Genomic DNA, 19139 nt, shown 5'->3' with positions numbered 1-19139 from the left:
GTAATGAATTCTTCATAAAAGCATGGTGTCTTGAAAAAAAGCAATCAAACTCCTTTTTGAAACATTGATTTACAAATTACAGAGTAGTAGTAAAAGGAAACTGAACACTGTCATTAATTGAAGTCTAAATAGGGTGAATAACAAAATATTACAATATAAGCCTGAGTCATTTTATCTGATGCCTAATTAACTATAGTGCACCTAAATTAAAACACATTTGCAATACTCACATGTCTTCAGGTTAATAAAATTATGAGTTATAACGTGCACTTTTTTAAGTTTTCAAATTTTCTACAAAGACCATCAGTAAAATCAGTAAAAAATTAACAAAAATAGCTGTTATATCATTCCTCTGACAATCAAATCATCGAGTTTATAAGGCAAGCTATATTTTGATCTCTGAATTACTTAAATTTCTGGAATCCATTTCAGCCGAATCCCAAGATTTTGGAGCCCAGACAGCCTGGGTTTGAATTCCAAATCTATGTTTTCTGCTGTGTGGTCAAAACATATTACTTAGTCACTGAGTGCCTAAATTTCCTCATCTGGAAAATGAAAAAAAAAAAAAAAAACAGAAATTACCAGAAAAAGCTGCAATAAAGATCAAATGGGGGGCCGGGCATGGTGGCTCATGTCTGTAATCCCAGCGCTTTGGGAGGCCAAGGCAGGTGGATCACCTGAGGTCAGGAGTTTGACACCAGTCTGACCAACATAGTGAAACCCTGTCTGTACTAAAAACACAAAAATTTGCTGGGTGTGGTGGCACATGCCTATAGTCCCAGCTACTGGGTAGGCTGAGGCAGGAGAATCAGCTGAACCCGGAAGGCGGAGGTTGCAGTCAGCCGAGATCACGCCACTGCACTCTAGCCTGGGTGACAAAGCCAGACTCCGTCTCAAAAAAAAAAAAAAAATTAAATGGGTTGGAATGGTCAAAGCCCTTAAAAGTGGCTCACATGTAGTAAACACAAATAGTTGTCATTGTTATCGATATGCTTTTGGGATATAAAAAAAGATAACAATTCTTTATATGTCTACAACTTTCTTTTAAAGTAACACTCCATGCCTCTGACAGTTCTTATGAAAATAGGGCGCATAGATATAGAAAGGATTGGTGTATTGTATTAAGTAGGTGCTACACCTCTTACTACAATTTAATACCAAGAAATAGGAAATCTCTGCAAACCTTAGTTTTAATTACCTCATTTAGAGATTTAAAAACAAATTTTCACACTGCGTGCACCGGTTACTTATGTTGGCTTATCAATGATACAGGAGTGTCTTTATGTAACAAAGAGAATAAATTATTGTCCTAACAGCAAGAATCAGAATTCCTCTTAGGGAACTATCCCGATAAACTACTTGAGGTGGAAACTCAAATCCTTAGAGATGAACTAGCATGAGATGAGGATGCAGGGGAGAAATTTAAACTAATTCCACATCAGAAATAAAAAAGAATTCAGGAAGAAAGAAGGTATTGTAGAGTTTATGACAGAACAGCAAAATGACTTTTAAGAGAAGAAGGATCCAGTACTAAGTTTTAAGATTTTTTTTGTACTTTCTTGTTTGTCTGTTTTGCAATGTAACACCCTGAAATTCACACACACAAACATTCCTTCCAAAGCTTCAGTAAAGTCAGGTCAGGCCAACTGGTAGAGAGTCTTCCTGTTTATTTATTTATTTCAATTTTTGGTTTTCTAATGCAAACCAATGAAAGAGGCAAATTCCACACCTCCCTGGACATGATTTGGGACAGGGATAATTTGTGAGGTAAGAATGCCATCACTTCAGCAGAAACAGCTCTTCTCCAGAGATGGGTATTGTTAGTATTGTTATACTACAGGCCTGTCTCCCTCTCCCTCCATTCCCAGAATCCTCCCCACTGAACATTTTTAGAAATGCCAACATGTGATCTTCACTCACTGCTTCTAGTCACTGTCCCCTCTCCCCAACCCCATGCCCATTTGCTTTTAAGCACACCTGTCAAGTCTGTATTCTAGAACTGCTTTTGTCAAGGTCACCGGTGACCTTCATATTGCTAGCATCAATTAATGGTTAATTCTGAGACCTCATCTAACTTGATTTACCACAAATATTACTTACTTTTTGAAATGCTTTCCCCACTTGATGTCTCAGACACCACAAACACCTGGTTCCCTTAATATCAACCACATGCTCCCATTCAGTAGTCGTTTCTGACTCCTAGGAGTCTTTAACCTCTGAGCATGGGACCAGTCCCCCTTGCTCCTGTTTTGTTTCTATCTGCCTTCACTACTGTGGTAGTCCCATTCAGCCTCAAAACTTTACACATCATAATATGCTGGCAAATGTACCTCTCTAGTCAGATTACTCACCCAAATTCCATATTTATAAATTCAACTGTCTACCTGGATTTCTTACAGACACAAAAGTGCCACCTAAATGTTAAATAGACATGTCAGTCTCAAAAATTATCACCTTCCACAATCCTTCTGTCTCACTAAATGGCAATTCCACCCTCCTGGTTCTCAGGCCAAAAGTCTTGGAATTGCCCTAGATGCCTCTCTTTCTCTTACAATCACATATTTCGTTCACTATTAAAAACTTTCGTATCTACTTTCAATATATATCCAGAATGGTACCACTTCTGACCTCTAACTGTTAACATCCTCATCCAAGCATCCATCATATTTTGTCTGAACTTTGCCATAGCCTCTTAGCTGGTTGTCACACCTCTGTCATGTCCTCTTACATCAGGTTCTTTCAACCTTGGTTGTATTGATAGTTTGGGCTAAATAACTCTTTGTTGTGAAGAGCTATTCTGTGCATTGTAGGATGGTTAGCAGTATCAGCTGGGCCTCTACCAACTAACTGCTATTAGCACACACTGTACTCACCTCCCAAGTTGTAACAAACAAAAATGTCTCCAGATATTACCAAATATACCTGAGGGACAAAGTTGTTCCCCAATTGGGAATCATTGTCCTACAGTGTATTCTCAGTTTAGCCACAGAATGACCCTTTACAACATTAATCAGATTCTATAATGCCTCTGCTTAAAACGGACCCATAGATTTCCATCTCACAAAACAAGAAAGAAAGAAAGAGAGAGAGAGAAAGAAAGAGAGAGAGAGAGAGAAAGAAAGAAAGAAAGAAAGAAAGAAAGAAAGAAAGAAAGAAAGAAAGAAAGAAAGAAAGAAGGGAGGGAGGGAGGGAGGGAGGGAGGGAGGGAGGGAGGGAGGGAAGGAGGGAGGGAAGGAAGGAAGGAAGGAAGGAAGGAAGGAAGGAAAGAGAAAGAGAGAGAGAAGGAGGGAGGGAGGGAGGGAGGGAGGGAAGGAGGGAAGGAAGGAAGGAAGGAAGGAAGGAAGGAAGGAAGGAAGGAAGGAAAGAGAAGGAGGGAGGTAGGGAGAGAGGGAGGGAGGAAGGAAGGAAGGAAGGAAGGAAGGAAGGAAGGAAGGAAGGAAGGAAGGAAGGAAGCTGCAGCCTACTGGCGGTCCATGATCTGCCACCCACCCATTCCTCCTTAACCGTATCATCTACTTCTCACTCCTTTATTCTCTCTGCTCCTGTCACACTTGCCTCTTTGTTGTTCCTCAAAAACACCAGGAAAACTTTCACCTCAATATCTAAGAACTTTGTTCCCTCTGCCTGCAGTTTTTCCCCCATGATATCTGCTAAGTTTAGTCCTTCACTTAAAAGCCATCTTCCTAATGAAGGCTTCCATGATTGCCCATTTTAAAAACTCAGCCCCTATCCCATGCCCCATCTGTCCCCCACACTTCCTATCCCTCTGTTCTAGCTTTATTTTTAATGGCATGTATCTCCAATCTGATATGCTATAAATGTTACTAATTGCTTTAATGTCTGTCTTCATCTAAAAGAATGTAAGCCCCAGAAGAGAGAAGATTTTTGCCTTTTTCATTCACTGGTATATCTGCTTCTCATAGAAAAATGTCCACGGTAGGCACTCAATAAATGCTTATAGATCAAATTAGGGCACGTAGAAAGGGTAGAATATGTCTGGAAAACCATCTTAGATATGAAGGGTCAAGGCAGCCTCAGCTGATATCTAGGATACATCCATATGCATCACCAACAAATACTAAGCTGGTTTCTATAGGATTTATTTAAAATACGATTCATTATGTATAATGGAAAGTAGGGATTTGTCAAAATGCATATGTGCTTAGGGGTTTTTATGTAAGGGGTATTTACAAAGCATATTTATAAATCCATTAACATATAGATCTAAATATCTGTAGATCTATAAAATAAGTAGAACTTTAAGAGAAATTTTACAAAGCACCACAGGCTATGGTAACTCCCCTAGATATATAAAAAGAAGTATGCTGGGATAAGTCAAGTCATTCAATTATATACACCATAAGGTAGCTTAACAAGTAGTGGCAATGGTGAACAAAGCTCTTTTCTACAGATGAAAGGCTGCATGGTTCAACTGTGAGTGAAACAGAGGAACAGAAATGCTTCCTGCTGCAAGCTGACAGTTACATGGAACCCCCTGAAGTTATACATTGAGTTCCTCTGCTAATTACGGGTCTGAAGGGGACAAATAAAGATCCACATTTTATTTCTCTTGCTGTACTTGCAATATAAGCACTTGTGAATTTTACATTAGGGTCAAGCTGGGAAGTTCCCAGCCAGTTATACCTGGAGTAGATAACAGGGCCACCTTCCATGCAAATGAGGTCAAGTATTCCTTTCTGCCTTGGGTGACCACCAGGGAGATTTAAGTATAACAGATTCTAACAGGGAAGTTGAAACACAGGGAGAAAAGACAAGGAAAACAGAACAAAACAAAACATTGATCCAGTTTAAAATAAAATTTTGTCTATGAATTCTAAAAGTACATATTTCAAAAATATTTCAGAATTTTGTAATATCACTCATAAAAATTGTATGTCACACCCATTGATAACAATATCAACTATGCTGTCAACTTTCTGAACTAACTACTCATTGCAAGACCAATAAAGCTACACAGCAGGCAGGTACTTTAATGAAAGCGGCCTGGTTCTCCAGGGAGGAGAACCTGTGGTTCAAACACAAAAACTTTTGATCAAGTGAGCACTTTATTCTTGCCAATGAGAAATACCTTTAATGTGGAATCTGATCAAAAATGCTCTTGGGAAAGATAAGGGAAGAGGAGGGATGAGAGGGGAGCAAAGGACTGTTGTGATGCAATATTTCAAAACAGGTTTTCTGGGAAGGAAAAATAACTTCCACATTTCTAATGCATGTAGGTACTCTTTTAACTTCCTGGAAAATCTTGCTGACTCCCTGGCAAAAGCAGCAGCCTCATTGAAATTCAGATAACCAATTAATTCATTTATGCATTTGACCAACAATTACCACGTGCATTCTCTTTGTAAAAGGAAGAAATATAAGAACACTCACAGAGAATACAATCTCCATTATTACCAAGTTTCTCTTCTCTCTTATTTGTATTGTATTTACTATAATAGTGTACTAGATATATGACTGAACAAAAATAATCTAAGGGATAACATACATCGAGGTCTGACATGTGAAAATTTGGAAGGAGAAACAAATCAATGAATGTCTTCTCCACGTAAAATATTGAGTTGTTTGGGGAGTCATCAAGACCTAGTTTGAAATCCCAACCCCTTCACTTACTGGCTGTCCAGATGAATGGAAAACTCCCTGGGTCTCAACTCCCTTATATGGAAAATGTTCTAGTTGTACCTACCCTCATGGTAGTTTTACTGATTAAATATGATGTTGGCAAGCACCCCTCCATAGTACATATTCAACAAATTATAGCTATTTGGCTTGTCTTTTGGAATCCTAAACTAACATAATGCCTTTCTTAATTCCTATGAGCACTTATTGGCAAGATTCCAGAAACACTAAATCTTATTTTACCTCTTCAAAAGAAATTATTTTTTTGTGCTTATCTTCTCTAAAAATATAAATCTCAGAATTTTCATGCTTCTGGATGGCTCAAATAAACACATAAAGAAGAAATTCCACTTTCAAGGAGCCCTTCCAATAAAATAACCAAGAAAATTCTTACCTAGTTTTGGCAAGGAATAGGGCACTTTAAAGTAGTCTTCATAAAATTCTATTAATCTCTTTGTTATATGGAGAGCATAGTCCCCGGATCCTCTTCTGATAGCATCAGGTCTTGCATATAATCGTACCTAATTAAAAATATATATAAAAGTTACTTTAGCCTTTTAGCACTTGAGTTTTATCTTCCCTGCAAATATGAATCTACACAAATCACTTAGAATACTACAAAATTTAAACAGGATTCTTGTTCATACACTATATCAAAGCACAGTGGGGCTGAAAGGACCAAACTTAAACAACTGAAGTAATTGAAGTAACCAAGTAGAGCAAGTCACAATTTCCTCACTTTACAAGATGACATTGAGAAGATTTATACACCTTGCATCAAAATAAATATTCAACGTTATCACTTACATGTGCTTGCTAGAGATAGGAAGGTACAGTGGATTAGTATAATGGGACCCTGACTATGCTGAAAGTAGGCAGGATATGGTGGCTTGGCAGGAGAAAAAAATCCATGGTTTGTTAAAGACAGGTTGTATCAAGCTTCCGAAGTATTACCAGACTGAGAATACATATCTATAATTTATGCTTCCTTTTTTTCTTTGGAATCAACTGTCTTTATTCCCAATATGCAAAGTAGGGATAGAAAACTTTTCATGTACACAAGCAATCACCATTCTGGAAGGCTGTCTGCAACTGCTCCTGGCTTCAAACTCAGCAGAGTAATTCATATTTCTAACACAATCCAGATACTTAATATTGATTTTTAAAGCAAGCATTGTATATTATCTAGTCCTAGGCCAAAAAAAAAAAAAAGCCTAAAGCAAGTAACATAAAACTGAACAAAACTAACAATTGTATGGAAAAGGTTAAAATGAGATTAGTTTTCATAAAGCTTTCATAAAGCTATCTAGCATCTTTCTTTCCAAAGGCTAAATCTATTTTTCACAGATGTGGTCCCTAATCCTCATATCAATTCTATGAAAAAGAAATATGTATTTTGTGGAGCAGTAGAGAGCACAGTGGCTTGGGAGTTGGATTTTAGTCCTACTCTGCCACTAACCAAGGCGGGTGATATTGAACAAATTACTTAATTTCTTTGGGTCTCAAACACTCTCATTTATAAAATGAAGGTGTTGGCCACCAGCTGGCTGCTAAAGTGCTTTCAGTTCTAAAACACATTACTTCCAATCCCATTTTACAGATTAAGGAATTTGTGTTCTTTTCAAATATCAAAAAAAAAAAAATGGTTTACTCAGTATACAGAAGTGAACACTTACATTCAATAAAAAAAGAAATTTGTACTCATTGAATATTTACATTCAATTAAAAACAAATAAAGCTGTACATGTTATACATCATCTATTATGATTTATAATAAAAATTGATTATATGATTAACTCTTTATTATCTCTGCCTAAGGAGAGAGAACAGAAATGTGTGTAATTAAAAAGAGTATAAAGTCAAGGAAAACACATTCTGACTGTATGTTTGAAAGACCTGCAATGCAGTAAGTTATTTACTAAATTCTATAACAATTATTGACTGAAATTGTAAAGCTACTTTCCTACCAACAATTAAATAAAATATCAAATTTAGTCTACAGTCACCAACATTTTGGGCTGGCAGTATTAGAAAACCAAAAACTATCAGGAGAGACTACCTGCAACAGCAGAACTTGACACTCTTAAGGAGGTAGTGGTTAGGATCCCCTACCCCTGACAATAACTGTGAATAAACATGCAATATCTGAAGTAAAGTTCATAGGAAGCAGACCTTTAAAAAAGGATGAATGTACAAGTGATTTAATAAAGAAGTGCTCTAAGGAGAAACTTACAGGAGAATGGGGGAAGCAGGAAAATGGAGGATAATAAACTAAGCAAGGGTGCTATTTCAGGTGAAGTCCTGGACTCAGCCTGATCCACAGGAGCTCTGGAGTGTGAATTACGCTGGTGAGTTCACACTGCCTTGAGGCAAGAGAACTAGACTTCCATACTCTTGCACCTTGTCATTGGCTACTGGTTACCAAGGGGAAGACATAAAACCCCAGGCACTTCTGGTTCTTGAGCATCTTGGTGATGTAAGTCTCACTGCCCAGAGATAGTCCTTTGGAGAAGATGTCCTGCGTGAGCTGTTAGGAGCAAAGCAGTGGAAGCTAGAAGACGTGCATACCAAACAGGAAAAGGGATCTAGTCTGTCTGTGCACCAACAACATCCACAAGAGACAGTCTTCGTTAATTTGTGCATTCATTCATTCAACAAATATTTATTAGCACCCATCTTGTATCAGGGCCTGGACTAAGCATTTTTAATTTAGCAGTGAAGAAGACATGCATTATTGAGATAAAAAGCAATGAAGATACAATCACCATTCTCAAAGACCTTCTCATTTATTAAGTTACATTGTTACCACAGATAATGATACCTGCCATATGAATGGTAAAATATAAATGTAAAATGGATACTGAGGAAGAATGAATAGCTTTCAAAAGATTCTACATAAAGTATCTAGTAGATTCATGTTAAAACCACAACTGGAACTACTCTAAAATGATACAGCAAATGTCACTGGTTTTACTCTTAGGACGCTTCCCTGTTTTTGGTGGAAACACAGCCATTCCTATCAATCGATCTTACCAGTTAGTCAAGCTATCTGTACACCCAGACAAAAGAAACACAATTAAATTAATCCGCTTGTCAAGATTTAATGGAAATGATCCAATTTAAGCAAGAAGATAAAACATATACATGTTCAGCACAGCGTCTTCATTTGCTCATTCAAACTTTTATTGTTTACCTGCTGTGTGCTAGGCATTGTACTAGGGAATAGAAATAGAACAATAAAATTCCTACCACAAAATGAACAAGACATTCATACTTACTGCTCTTAAGAGGTTCATACTATGTGGAAAAGCAAACAAATAAATTAACAACAAAAATACAATGTGAGAAATATAACAATGTACCCTCCCTTCCCTGCCATTACAAAGGATGAACTGACTAAGCTCCTATCCAAGGCTAAGCTCTTCACATTTAATCTCCTCTTGCCTTTCCAAAGGCACAGTTCCCCAAATTCCTCCCTTTATCTCCCACATCACCAATCTATGCTTTCTTGATTACAGTTCCTCCAGCTATGGTTTCCAGATAATGCTCCTTGAAAGAGTTTCCTGTATAGCCAAGGTGAACATGTCAGTTAACAGCCAAACCAAAACACATCTGAGAATACTTACAACCTGAGACTATCGGTGCAAGTAGGGCATTCACCTATTTGTACTCCCTTTTTTTAGTCTCCCTTGAACTCATTTCAACAAGGCTTTCATTCCCACTACTCTACTAGAACTGTTCACCTAAAGATCACTAATGGCCTCAAGATACCAAATCCAACAGTCAGTTCTCAGTCTTCAACATGCTTCAGCTGTCAGCAGCATTTGCACAGTTGATCAATCACTTCCTGTCCTTAAAGCATTTTATTCGCTTCTCTTACTTTTCTATCTATCTCACTGCCACTCCTCAGTCTCCTGCCCGATTCCTCCTTCTACTCATCCCAATCATTGATTAATGTTGGAGGGTTCCCAGGTTTCAATACATTGATCTCTTTACTTTTCTGCTACATTCAGTGCCTGGGTGATAACATCTAGTCTCATGGCCATAAATGTCATGTAGATGCCAAAAGTTTATCCAGTTATTCCAGACTTCCAGACTCATGAATTCAACTGTCCACTTGACATTTCTACTTGGAGATCTAACAAGCATCTCAAACTTAACAGGTCTAAAACCAAGCTCCTGATATCACACACACACACACACACACACGCACACACACACACACACACACACCCTTCTCCTTCTAAAATCTTTCCCACCTCAGTTAATGGTAATTCTTTCCTTCTATCCAACTGTCCATACCCAACCCCTGTATGTTCATCATCCTTGTTTCCCCTCTTTCTCTCACACTCCATGTTCAGTTAGTCAGCATATCCTACTGGCTCTACCTTTAACAATACATCCAGAATCCAACCACTTCTCACAACCCCACTACTACCACCCTGGTCCAAGCCTTCTCCATTTCTTGCCTGAATGACTGCTTTATTTTCCTATTGATGCCTCATCCCTTGCTCCTTCAAGCTGTTACGTACACAGTAATCAAAACCTTCTTGTTAAAATGAGCTTCAAATCATGCACTCTTCTGCTTTTCCTCCTTCAGTGGCTTCTCCCCTCACAGTAGAAGCCAAGGTCTTTACAAGGGCCCCAAATGTCCTATACTAATCTAATCCCTTTTAGCTCTCTGGATTCATATCCTAGCCCTTTGCTCCACACTAACTTCAATCCACTCATAACACTAGCTTCCTTTTCACTCCTCAAACATACCAGAGAGATTCTCGATCGAGGATTTTGAGTTTTCCCCTAGATAGCCCATGACTAGTTCCTCCATCTTCTTTAGATACTTGTCCAAATCCCACACTTCCTGAAAATACTTCCCTCTGACCCCAGGACCATCTATCTCCTTTTCTTGCTTTATTGTTTCCAGAAACACTTATCACCATTTAGCAAAATATATGTTTTATTTATTCATTTTGATTCTTGCTACCATTTTTTCAGAATGCACATTGCATAAGGGCAAAGATTTTTATCTATTAGCTCAAGTCACGTGAAAGAGACAGTTTTTCAAGACAGGGATGCCCTCTCTCACCACTCCTATTCAACATAGTGTTGGAAGTTCTGGCCAGGGCAATTGGGCAGGAGAAGGAAATAAACTGTATTCAATTAGGAAAAGAGGAAGTCAAATTGTCCCTGTTTGCAGATGACATAATTGTATATCTAGAAAACCCCATTGTCTCAGCCCAAAATTCCCTTAAGCTGATAAGCAACTTCAGCAAAGTCTCAGGATACAAAATCAATGCACAAAAATCACAAGCATTCTTAAACACCAATAACAGACAAACAGAGAGCCAAATCATGAGTGAACTCCCATTCACAATTGCTTCAAAGAGAATAAAATACCTAGGAATCCAACTTACAAGGGACGTGAAGGACCTCTTCAAGGAGAACTACAAACCACTGCTCAAGGAAATAAAAGAGGATACAAACAAATGGAGGAACATTCCATACTCATGTGTAGGAAGAATCACTATCGTGAAAATGGCCATATTGCCCAAGGTAATTTATAGATTCAATGCCATCCCCATCAAGCTACCAATGACTTTCTTCACAGAATTGGAAAAAAGTACTTTAAAGTTCATATGGAACCAAAAAAGAGCCCGCATCACCAAGTCAATCCTAAGCCAAAAGAACAAAGCTGGAGGCATCACGCTACCTGACTTCAAACTATACTACAAGGCTACAGTAAACAAAACAGCATGGTACTGGTACCAAAACAGAGATATAGATCAATGGAACAGAACAGAGCCCTCAGAAATAGCGCCGCATATCTACAACTATCTGATCTTTGACAAACCTGAGAAAAACAAGCAATGGGGAAAGGATTCCCTATTTAATAAATGGTGCTGGGGAAACTGGCTAGCCATATGTAGAAAGCTGAAACTGGATCTCTTCCTTACACCTTATACAAAAATTAATTCAAGATGGATTAAAGACTTAAATGTTAGACCTAAAACCATAAAAACCCTAGAAGAAAACCTAGGCATTACCATTCAGGACATAGGCATGGGCAAGGACTTCATTTCTAAAACACCAAAAGCAATGGCAACAAAAGCCAAAATTGACAAATGGGATCTAATTAAACTAAAGAGCTTCTGCACAGCAAAAGAAACTACCATCAGAGTGAGCAGGCAACCTACAAATAGGAGAAAATTTTCACAACCTACTCATCTGACAAAGGGCTAATATCTAGGATCTACAATGAACTCAAACAAATTTACAAGAAAAAAACAAACCACCCCATCAAAAAGTAGGCAAAGGATAGGAATAGACACTTCTCAAAAGAAGACATTTATGCAGCCAAAAGACACATGAAAAAATGCTCAGCATCACTGGCCATCAGAGAAATGCAAATCAAAACCACAATGAGATACCATCTCACACCAGTTAGAATGGCAATCATTAAAAAGTCAGGAAACAACAGGTGCTGGAGAGGATGTGGAGAAATAGGAACACTTTTATACTGTTGGTGGGACTGTAAACTAGTTCAACCCTTGTGGAAGTCAGTGTGGCGATTCCTCAGGGATCTAGAACTAGAAATAACGTTTGACCCAGCCATCCCATTATTGGGAATATACCCAAAGGACTATAAATCATGCTGCTATACAGACACATCCACATGTATGTTTATTGCGGCACTATTCACAATAGCAAAGACTTGGAACCAACACAAATGTCCAACAATGATAGACTGGATTAAGAAAATGTGGCACATATATACCATGGAATACTATGCAGCCATAAAAAAGGATGAGTTCATGTCCTTTGTAGGGACATGGATGAAATTGGAAATCATCATTCTCAGTAAACTATCCCAAGGACAGAAAACCAAACACCACATGTTCTCACTCATAGACGGGAATTGAACAATGAGAACACATGGACACAGGAAGGGGAACATCACACTCTGGGGACTGTTGTGGGGTGAGGGGAGGTGGGAGGGATAGCATTAGGAGATATACCTAACGCTAAATGACGAGTTAATGGGTGCAGCACACCAGCATGGCACATGTATACATATATAACTAACCTGCACATTGTGCACATGTACCCTAAAACTTAAAGTATAATAATAATAAAAATAAATAAATAAATAAAAGCCAGTTTTGTGGGTCGAAATATTTTGTTCAGTTTGCCTCTCAAATGCCTACTAGATACAACTTTGATGAATAAATGAGCAAATGAATGAGTTTCATAGGTATGTATAGGTCCTAAGGAAGTATGAAGTATGTAATAAGGACCCATCTCAGAGGAGGGGAAGTTTCAGCTGAATCTTGAAAGATAAGCTGGACACAGGAAGCTACCAAGAGGAGGATGATATCCCAGACTAAGGTAACAATATGTACTATGACAACAGTTCTGACCAAATAATAAGTGACCGTAAAGGGATTACTGAATACTAGGATGTTATTTTAAAATGTGTGGGAATTGGCCAGGCACAGTGGCTCACGCCTGTAATCCCAGCAATTTCGGAGGCCAAGGCAGGTGGATCTCACCTGAGGTCAGGATTTCGAGACCAGCATGGCCAACATGGTGAAACCCCATCTCTACCAAAAATATAAAAATTAGCTGAGCATGGTGGTGCATGCCTGTAATCCCAGCTACCTGAGAGGCTGAGGCAGAAGAATTGCTTGAACGGTGCAGGCAGAGGTTGCAGTGAGCCAAGATCACGCCATCGCATTCCAGCCTTGGTGACAGAGCAAGACTCCATCTCAAAAAGAAAAATAATATTAACAATACATTTGTTTAAAGTGTGGGAATTCATAGGAGGATATTAAGCCAGAAAATGATAAAATTAGTTTCACATTTCAGAAAAATCACAACCTATACTAGGTGAACTAAGATATAGAAAGCTGCCTGTTAAAACTGCAGGCAGAAAGACTAATTAGAAAAGTGAGGAGATACATAGTGATAGGTGACACTGAAGAAGTAAAGAGAAGCTACAAAATATGTTACACAAGTGTCTGTATACCGAATTGCAAAATATGAATTTAATACCATCGGCACAAGCAAGTCACTTAAAGATTTTAAGCCATAGAATGACATGATCAGAATTAGGTTTTAGCAGACTACATTGGCTGCAGTGAAGATGATGGATTAGGAGGAAACAGAAACAAATAAAAGGACATGAGTTAGACTATTGTAGAAGTCCAGATGAAAGATAACAGTGGTTTGGACTGGAGAGATGGCAGTAGGGATGCAGAGAAATAGATGGATTTATTCAATCAGTCCTAATCCTCTGTTGAACATGTCCTTTAGTTACCAAGTAAAGCCAATTGTAGTCACATTTTTACTTAAAAACAATGATTCACCTTATCTATACTCCCAGTATCTCACTCCAGTGACCTGCTGGAACACGAGACCCAGTTGAACAAGTGGGAGAAAAGTACAAAATATTTTGCAAACCGAGTAATTCCTGTATGGTTAATCAAGTGAATTTTGTACAATAATTCACTTTACGCTGTGAAAAAATATCACAGTTGTTTTCTTCTTTTAGAGTAACTAGGTCCTACTTAATCATAACATAGAGAGTAAATCTTCATAAACATAGTTATTACTCAAAAGCAATAAAATATAATTTTATTACACCTGCTTATTTGCAGCGTTTTCTGACATTCCATGATAAGAGCCCAGCTCTGAAACTGTAAATTACTTACTAGGCTTTATCTCTTCCTCTGCAGAGCTTCTTCCAACAACCAATATGAACCAAACTCTATAAACATTTAGTCCGGTGGAAAGGACATTACACTAGGAAATGGCATGCAGGGACTGGAGGGTCGACTTTCTGTAACTACTGTCTAGTTGTGAGAGTCATTAACTTCTCTGGGTCTCAGCTCAAAGTTCCTTCCGGGGGCTATAGTTTATCATTATCTATTTATTATATTACTTCTGAGAGGTTGGTGTGTCACACAAACATGCCAAAATTCTTCTCATCTAGTCTACATTTATTTTGAAGAGAAAATAATGAAAAGGTTTTTTTTGTCCTGACACAGTTTTACTCCTTTACATTTTTTATTTCCCTTGACAACACAAATCAACTGCTCAGCTACCTTTCTCCATCCTTTACTCCTGTGTATTCTTCTTTGCTTTCCTGACTGGCCATGAACTTGTTACCGATTGAACAGAAATCACTGTAGTAACCAACACAAAACAGACGATGACTGTGGAAAAATATGCTTATGGCACCACCCTGGTGGTAATACATCATAGTAATGAGCTAAGGTGGAGGACTACAAATTTTTGATCCCTTAGAATAAAATGGGAGCTCCTGTTGGTGTTTCTATGGGACCTAGTAGCCTTTACTCTGTAATTTCATGGACTCGCTATAAATATGTTTATTTCATCTCTTTATAGAATTTTAAGTATTTTTATCATTGAAAGGAAAAACATACTAAAGGCAGATACCTTCAACCCCTTTGGTCATCTCACTTTCCCACAAGTCAAAGATGGCAATAAAGTTTCAGCTATCCTGACACTGTGGGTGGCTGCTTACAGGACATGCTGGGAAGAATCCTGAGACCATATCTGGACTTGGCAGAAAAAAGTGCTGTAATCCGTGAAATGCCAGCTGTGTACACAAGGGTAGGAAACACAGCACTGGTGCCAGATACTCAACACTATTAGGGTAGAATATTCTTTAGGAAAGTGTCAAAATGGAAGAGAACTTCAGATAGATTTGAATTAATTATATCTCATAGCTGCGCAATTTAGAAAAAGAACATCAAAGACTGTTTAAGGATTTCATCAATGGGACATTTATTTATTCAGTTAATAGTTAATAACGGTCTATTAAGGGTCAGGTCACTATTCACATGCTGAGTGTCCAAAGGTAAGCAAAAGACAAAAGCTCCCTTCTTTCAAGAAGCTTGTAGTCCACTGGGGGAGACACAATAACATGGTCCTATAATTTAGAATAACAAATTTGATCTAATTTACATTGGCTCTTCAGAAAAGTTCTATCTAAAGAGATGGTGACGGCCGGGCGCGGTGGCTCACGCTTGTAATCCCAGCACTTTGGGAGGCCGAGGCGGGCGGATCACGAGGTCAGGAGATCAAGACCATCCTGGCTAACACGGTGAAACCCCGTCTCTACTAAAAATACAAAAAAATTAGCCGGGCGTGATGGCGGACGCCTGTAGTCCCAGCTACTCGGGAGGCTGAGGCAGGAGAATGGCGTGAACCCGGGAGGCGGAGCTTGCAGTGAGCCGAGATTGCGCCACTGTACTCCGGCCTGGGCCACAGAGCGAGACTTCATCTCAAAAAAAAAAAGAGATGGTGACTTAGCGGAACAAGGTCAGAGTCCCATGAGAGTAAAGATGAGCAATTATTCAAATTATTACATACAAAGTTCTTTCATTGTACTAAAATTATTGAAAGAAAAGTAAAAATACATATATAATTGCAATATAATGCAAAAAAGAAGACACATTCAGTTGTCAGAATTATTATGAAATCTTCTACTAAATAAATTTAGAGACTTTCTTCTAATAACTTAATGTACCTTACAGACTTTTTAAGTTTATCATCATAAACTACCTGGAATTAGCAATAAATTCTGATTTTGTTCGTTAAGAATTTGAAGAGATTTTCTAGTCATTGATTCGATTTCAAGGGAATGAAACTAAATCTCTCTGTCTAAAGCCTTTCTTCTAGACTGTATTAATGATTTGTTGTTTAAAAATGAATTGTGGTAGTTGTTATATAATCACGTGAAACAGCGTATAGTTATACCACACAGCCAAGAAAAAGAAAAAAACATTTACAACAGTAGTGCACCTGTTAAAGACTTAAATAACATTTTCTCTAATTTGACATTTGTAATTTGGTACTTTAAGTTAAATAAACCTTCTGACTTGCCAGAGTTATTCTCTGAGAAAATTTTATGCTGCAAGACAACATCAGAAACTTTGGAAGACATAGTAATTATTTCACAGCTTTAAAATACCACTATAACAATACATTTACTTTTCCTTTTGCCTATAACTGAAAAACTAGTCCCCCTCTTTAATAATTCCAAAACCACAATGCACTGAATTGCAGCCAGTAAAGCTGAATTAATTCACCTATGTGAATATAATTTGATTTGGGGGTTCTTCCTACAAATCAGGAAAAACAGAACAAGCCAGGGAAAAAGCAGCAGGGTGATACAAAGAGGAAAGGATGTTGTAAACAAGAAACTAAAAGCTCAGGAGTATTAGTCTTATTTAAAATTCAGAAGATAACATTTTTTTTTCTAAGCAAAAGGGAAATAAATACACATGAAAGTCTAGAAGAAACAGGGAACTAATGCCCAGATTCACATTCAAGAGCCAATGAACATAAAGAAGAGGCTGGAAGGAGGAAGGGGAAGGCACTGGCCCGGGAGTGGCAAATGGCAGAGCCCAAAGAGCCTTGACGTCTGATATGAAGACTGGACATGATGAGGCTTTGAGGAGTTGAGAGCCACTTCCGAGTTTGAGGCAGAGTGACATGATTGAAAACGACAAAGGGAGATTATTTAGGCAACAGAACTTAAAATGCATTGAGACAAGAAGGCCAGTGAGTAGAAAAGCATAATATTACAGGTGAAGAATTTGTGCTGTGGTTTTTACGGCAAGAACAGCCAGTAACAGGCACTCTCCATCACCATAGTCGAAGAACTCATTCTGAGAAGGAGGAGAATTTACAATTGGTGATGGATGGGGAGTAAAATCTCAGTGCTAAGAAGGAGGCACACGATGATATGAAAACCACAACTACCTCAAAACCTATCAGTCTAACAAAAACACATTGCAGAAAGACATCTCAAAGCCTCTTGGTGAATCTCACGAAGAATCTGCACCACAGATACATATAATGGATATTTTGAGAACGATTACTTAGACTTCTTTACTGAGGTCAAAAGTCAGCCTTACGCTAAATTTCACACCATAGCAAATACTGTTATAAGGCAAATCCAAGTATTATCATTGATAAAGTTGCTCTAATGGCCTGTCCCTGCTTGTACTTTCCCCCTTCCCTCTTTATAGAATTTTACTAAAAATTCATGAGAAAAACACTCATTAAAAATTCTGAAACAGGTCTGCTACATACTATGGGGGTTTTGGGGCCCCATGGCCCTTATTTTGTAGGTTTATAGGCTCTTATACTTAAAGTGTGTTTGGCTTATCTTTCTACACGACTTTAAGTTTCTTAACCATTGGCTCGGTCTTTTCACTCCTTACTGTGTCTAATACGATGCCTTGCACCCACTAGGGACTGACAATATGTTTCTGACTCCCATAAAATAGCAATAAACTTTGAAGGTCCTTGTCCACTCTAGTACTAAAACGCTGCTATAATAGATTGATTACATCTTCCAACTGCATTTTGCTTCAGGCAAGGAAATTAGCACTGTGGCATACTGTATAGTCTCTTCTTGTAAATCACTTCACATTTATTTACTAAGCTGTGGAATTTACAAGTTTAAGTTACTTACAGGGACTTCCAGGAACAGGCAGGACTTTGCTATATTCACACTGATATTGTCACATTTTTCTAAATATGTATGTGGTAGGCTGAGTGATGGCCCCCAAAGATAGCTACATCTCAATGTTGCCTTCTACAGCAAAAAGAACTTTGCAGGTGTGATTAAATTAAGAGATTACTAGATTACTGGAGATTATCCTGGATTATTGAAGTAGATCCTAAGTGTAATCACAAATGTCATTATAAGAGGGAGGCAGAAAGAGTTCGTTGGACCACCGCAGAGGAGAAGGCAATAGGATGACAGGAGCAGACAGAAATGTGAAAAAATGTGAAGATGCAAAGATGGAGAAAGGAGCCACAAGCCAGGGAAGGCAATGGATGCAGCATTAGAAGCTGGAGAGGCAGGGAACCAGATCATCCCACAGAGCCCCCACAGGGACCAGCCCTCCATAGTCCTTGGTTTAACACTGTAAAACTCATTTTGGATTTCTAACCTCCAGAAGAGTAAGACAATAAGTTTGTGTTGTGTGAAGCCACTGAATTTGCAAAAATCTATTACAGCTGCAATGGGAAGCTAATACATTATACCTTCTTATCTTCTTGCCAGTTAATTCACTGCTTCGGATTAGATTTTCAACTTCCTGTGGGAGCACAGTGTGTGTTCCTTTTTGTGTTTCTCTCTTTATTGTAGGCATAATTCTTCACAGCTGTGAAACTGCTAACTTTGCTGCACCTGTATTACTCACCTATATTATTACCAAGCTTCCAATACATTAATGCATGTAAGTGGTACACAGAAGAAAATGAAATAATTTTAAAAAGTTAAACTCACCTACAGTTATTTTTCTCCAAGTGTTGTCCCACAATGTTTGCATCAGAATCACGAAAGATTATTGTTTGAAATTCAGATTCCTGGGCCTAACCACACCAGAAGTTCTGAATCATCTCTCCCAGGCAGGGCCCTGCACTTAACACACTTACAGTTTAATCATATATATTCT

At 38.2% G+C, this 19139-nt stretch overlaps 1 protein-coding gene across 1 annotated transcript in view; it reads right to left on the bottom strand.

Annotated features, from left to right (window-relative positions):
- Positions 1-19139, bottom strand: part of TRHDE (thyrotropin releasing hormone degrading enzyme) — a 397296-nt gene that overhangs the window by 283935 nt on the left and 94222 nt on the right. Inside the window, exon 3 of the mRNA XM_019039267.4 lies at positions 6032-6158. Within this exon, the coding sequence (XP_018894812.3) occupies positions 6032-6158 (127 nt within the window). The remainder of the gene's footprint in view (positions 1-6031; positions 6159-19139) is intronic.

Source organism: Gorilla gorilla, chromosome 10, assembly GCF_029281585.2.
Source record: "Gorilla gorilla gorilla isolate KB3781 chromosome 10, NHGRI_mGorGor1-v2.1_pri, whole genome shotgun sequence".
Taxonomy (NCBI): Eukaryota; Metazoa; Chordata; class Mammalia; order Primates; family Hominidae; genus Gorilla; species Gorilla gorilla.
Note: the sequence above shows the minus strand (reverse complement) of the source record. Positions and strands in the feature narration are given on the sequence as shown.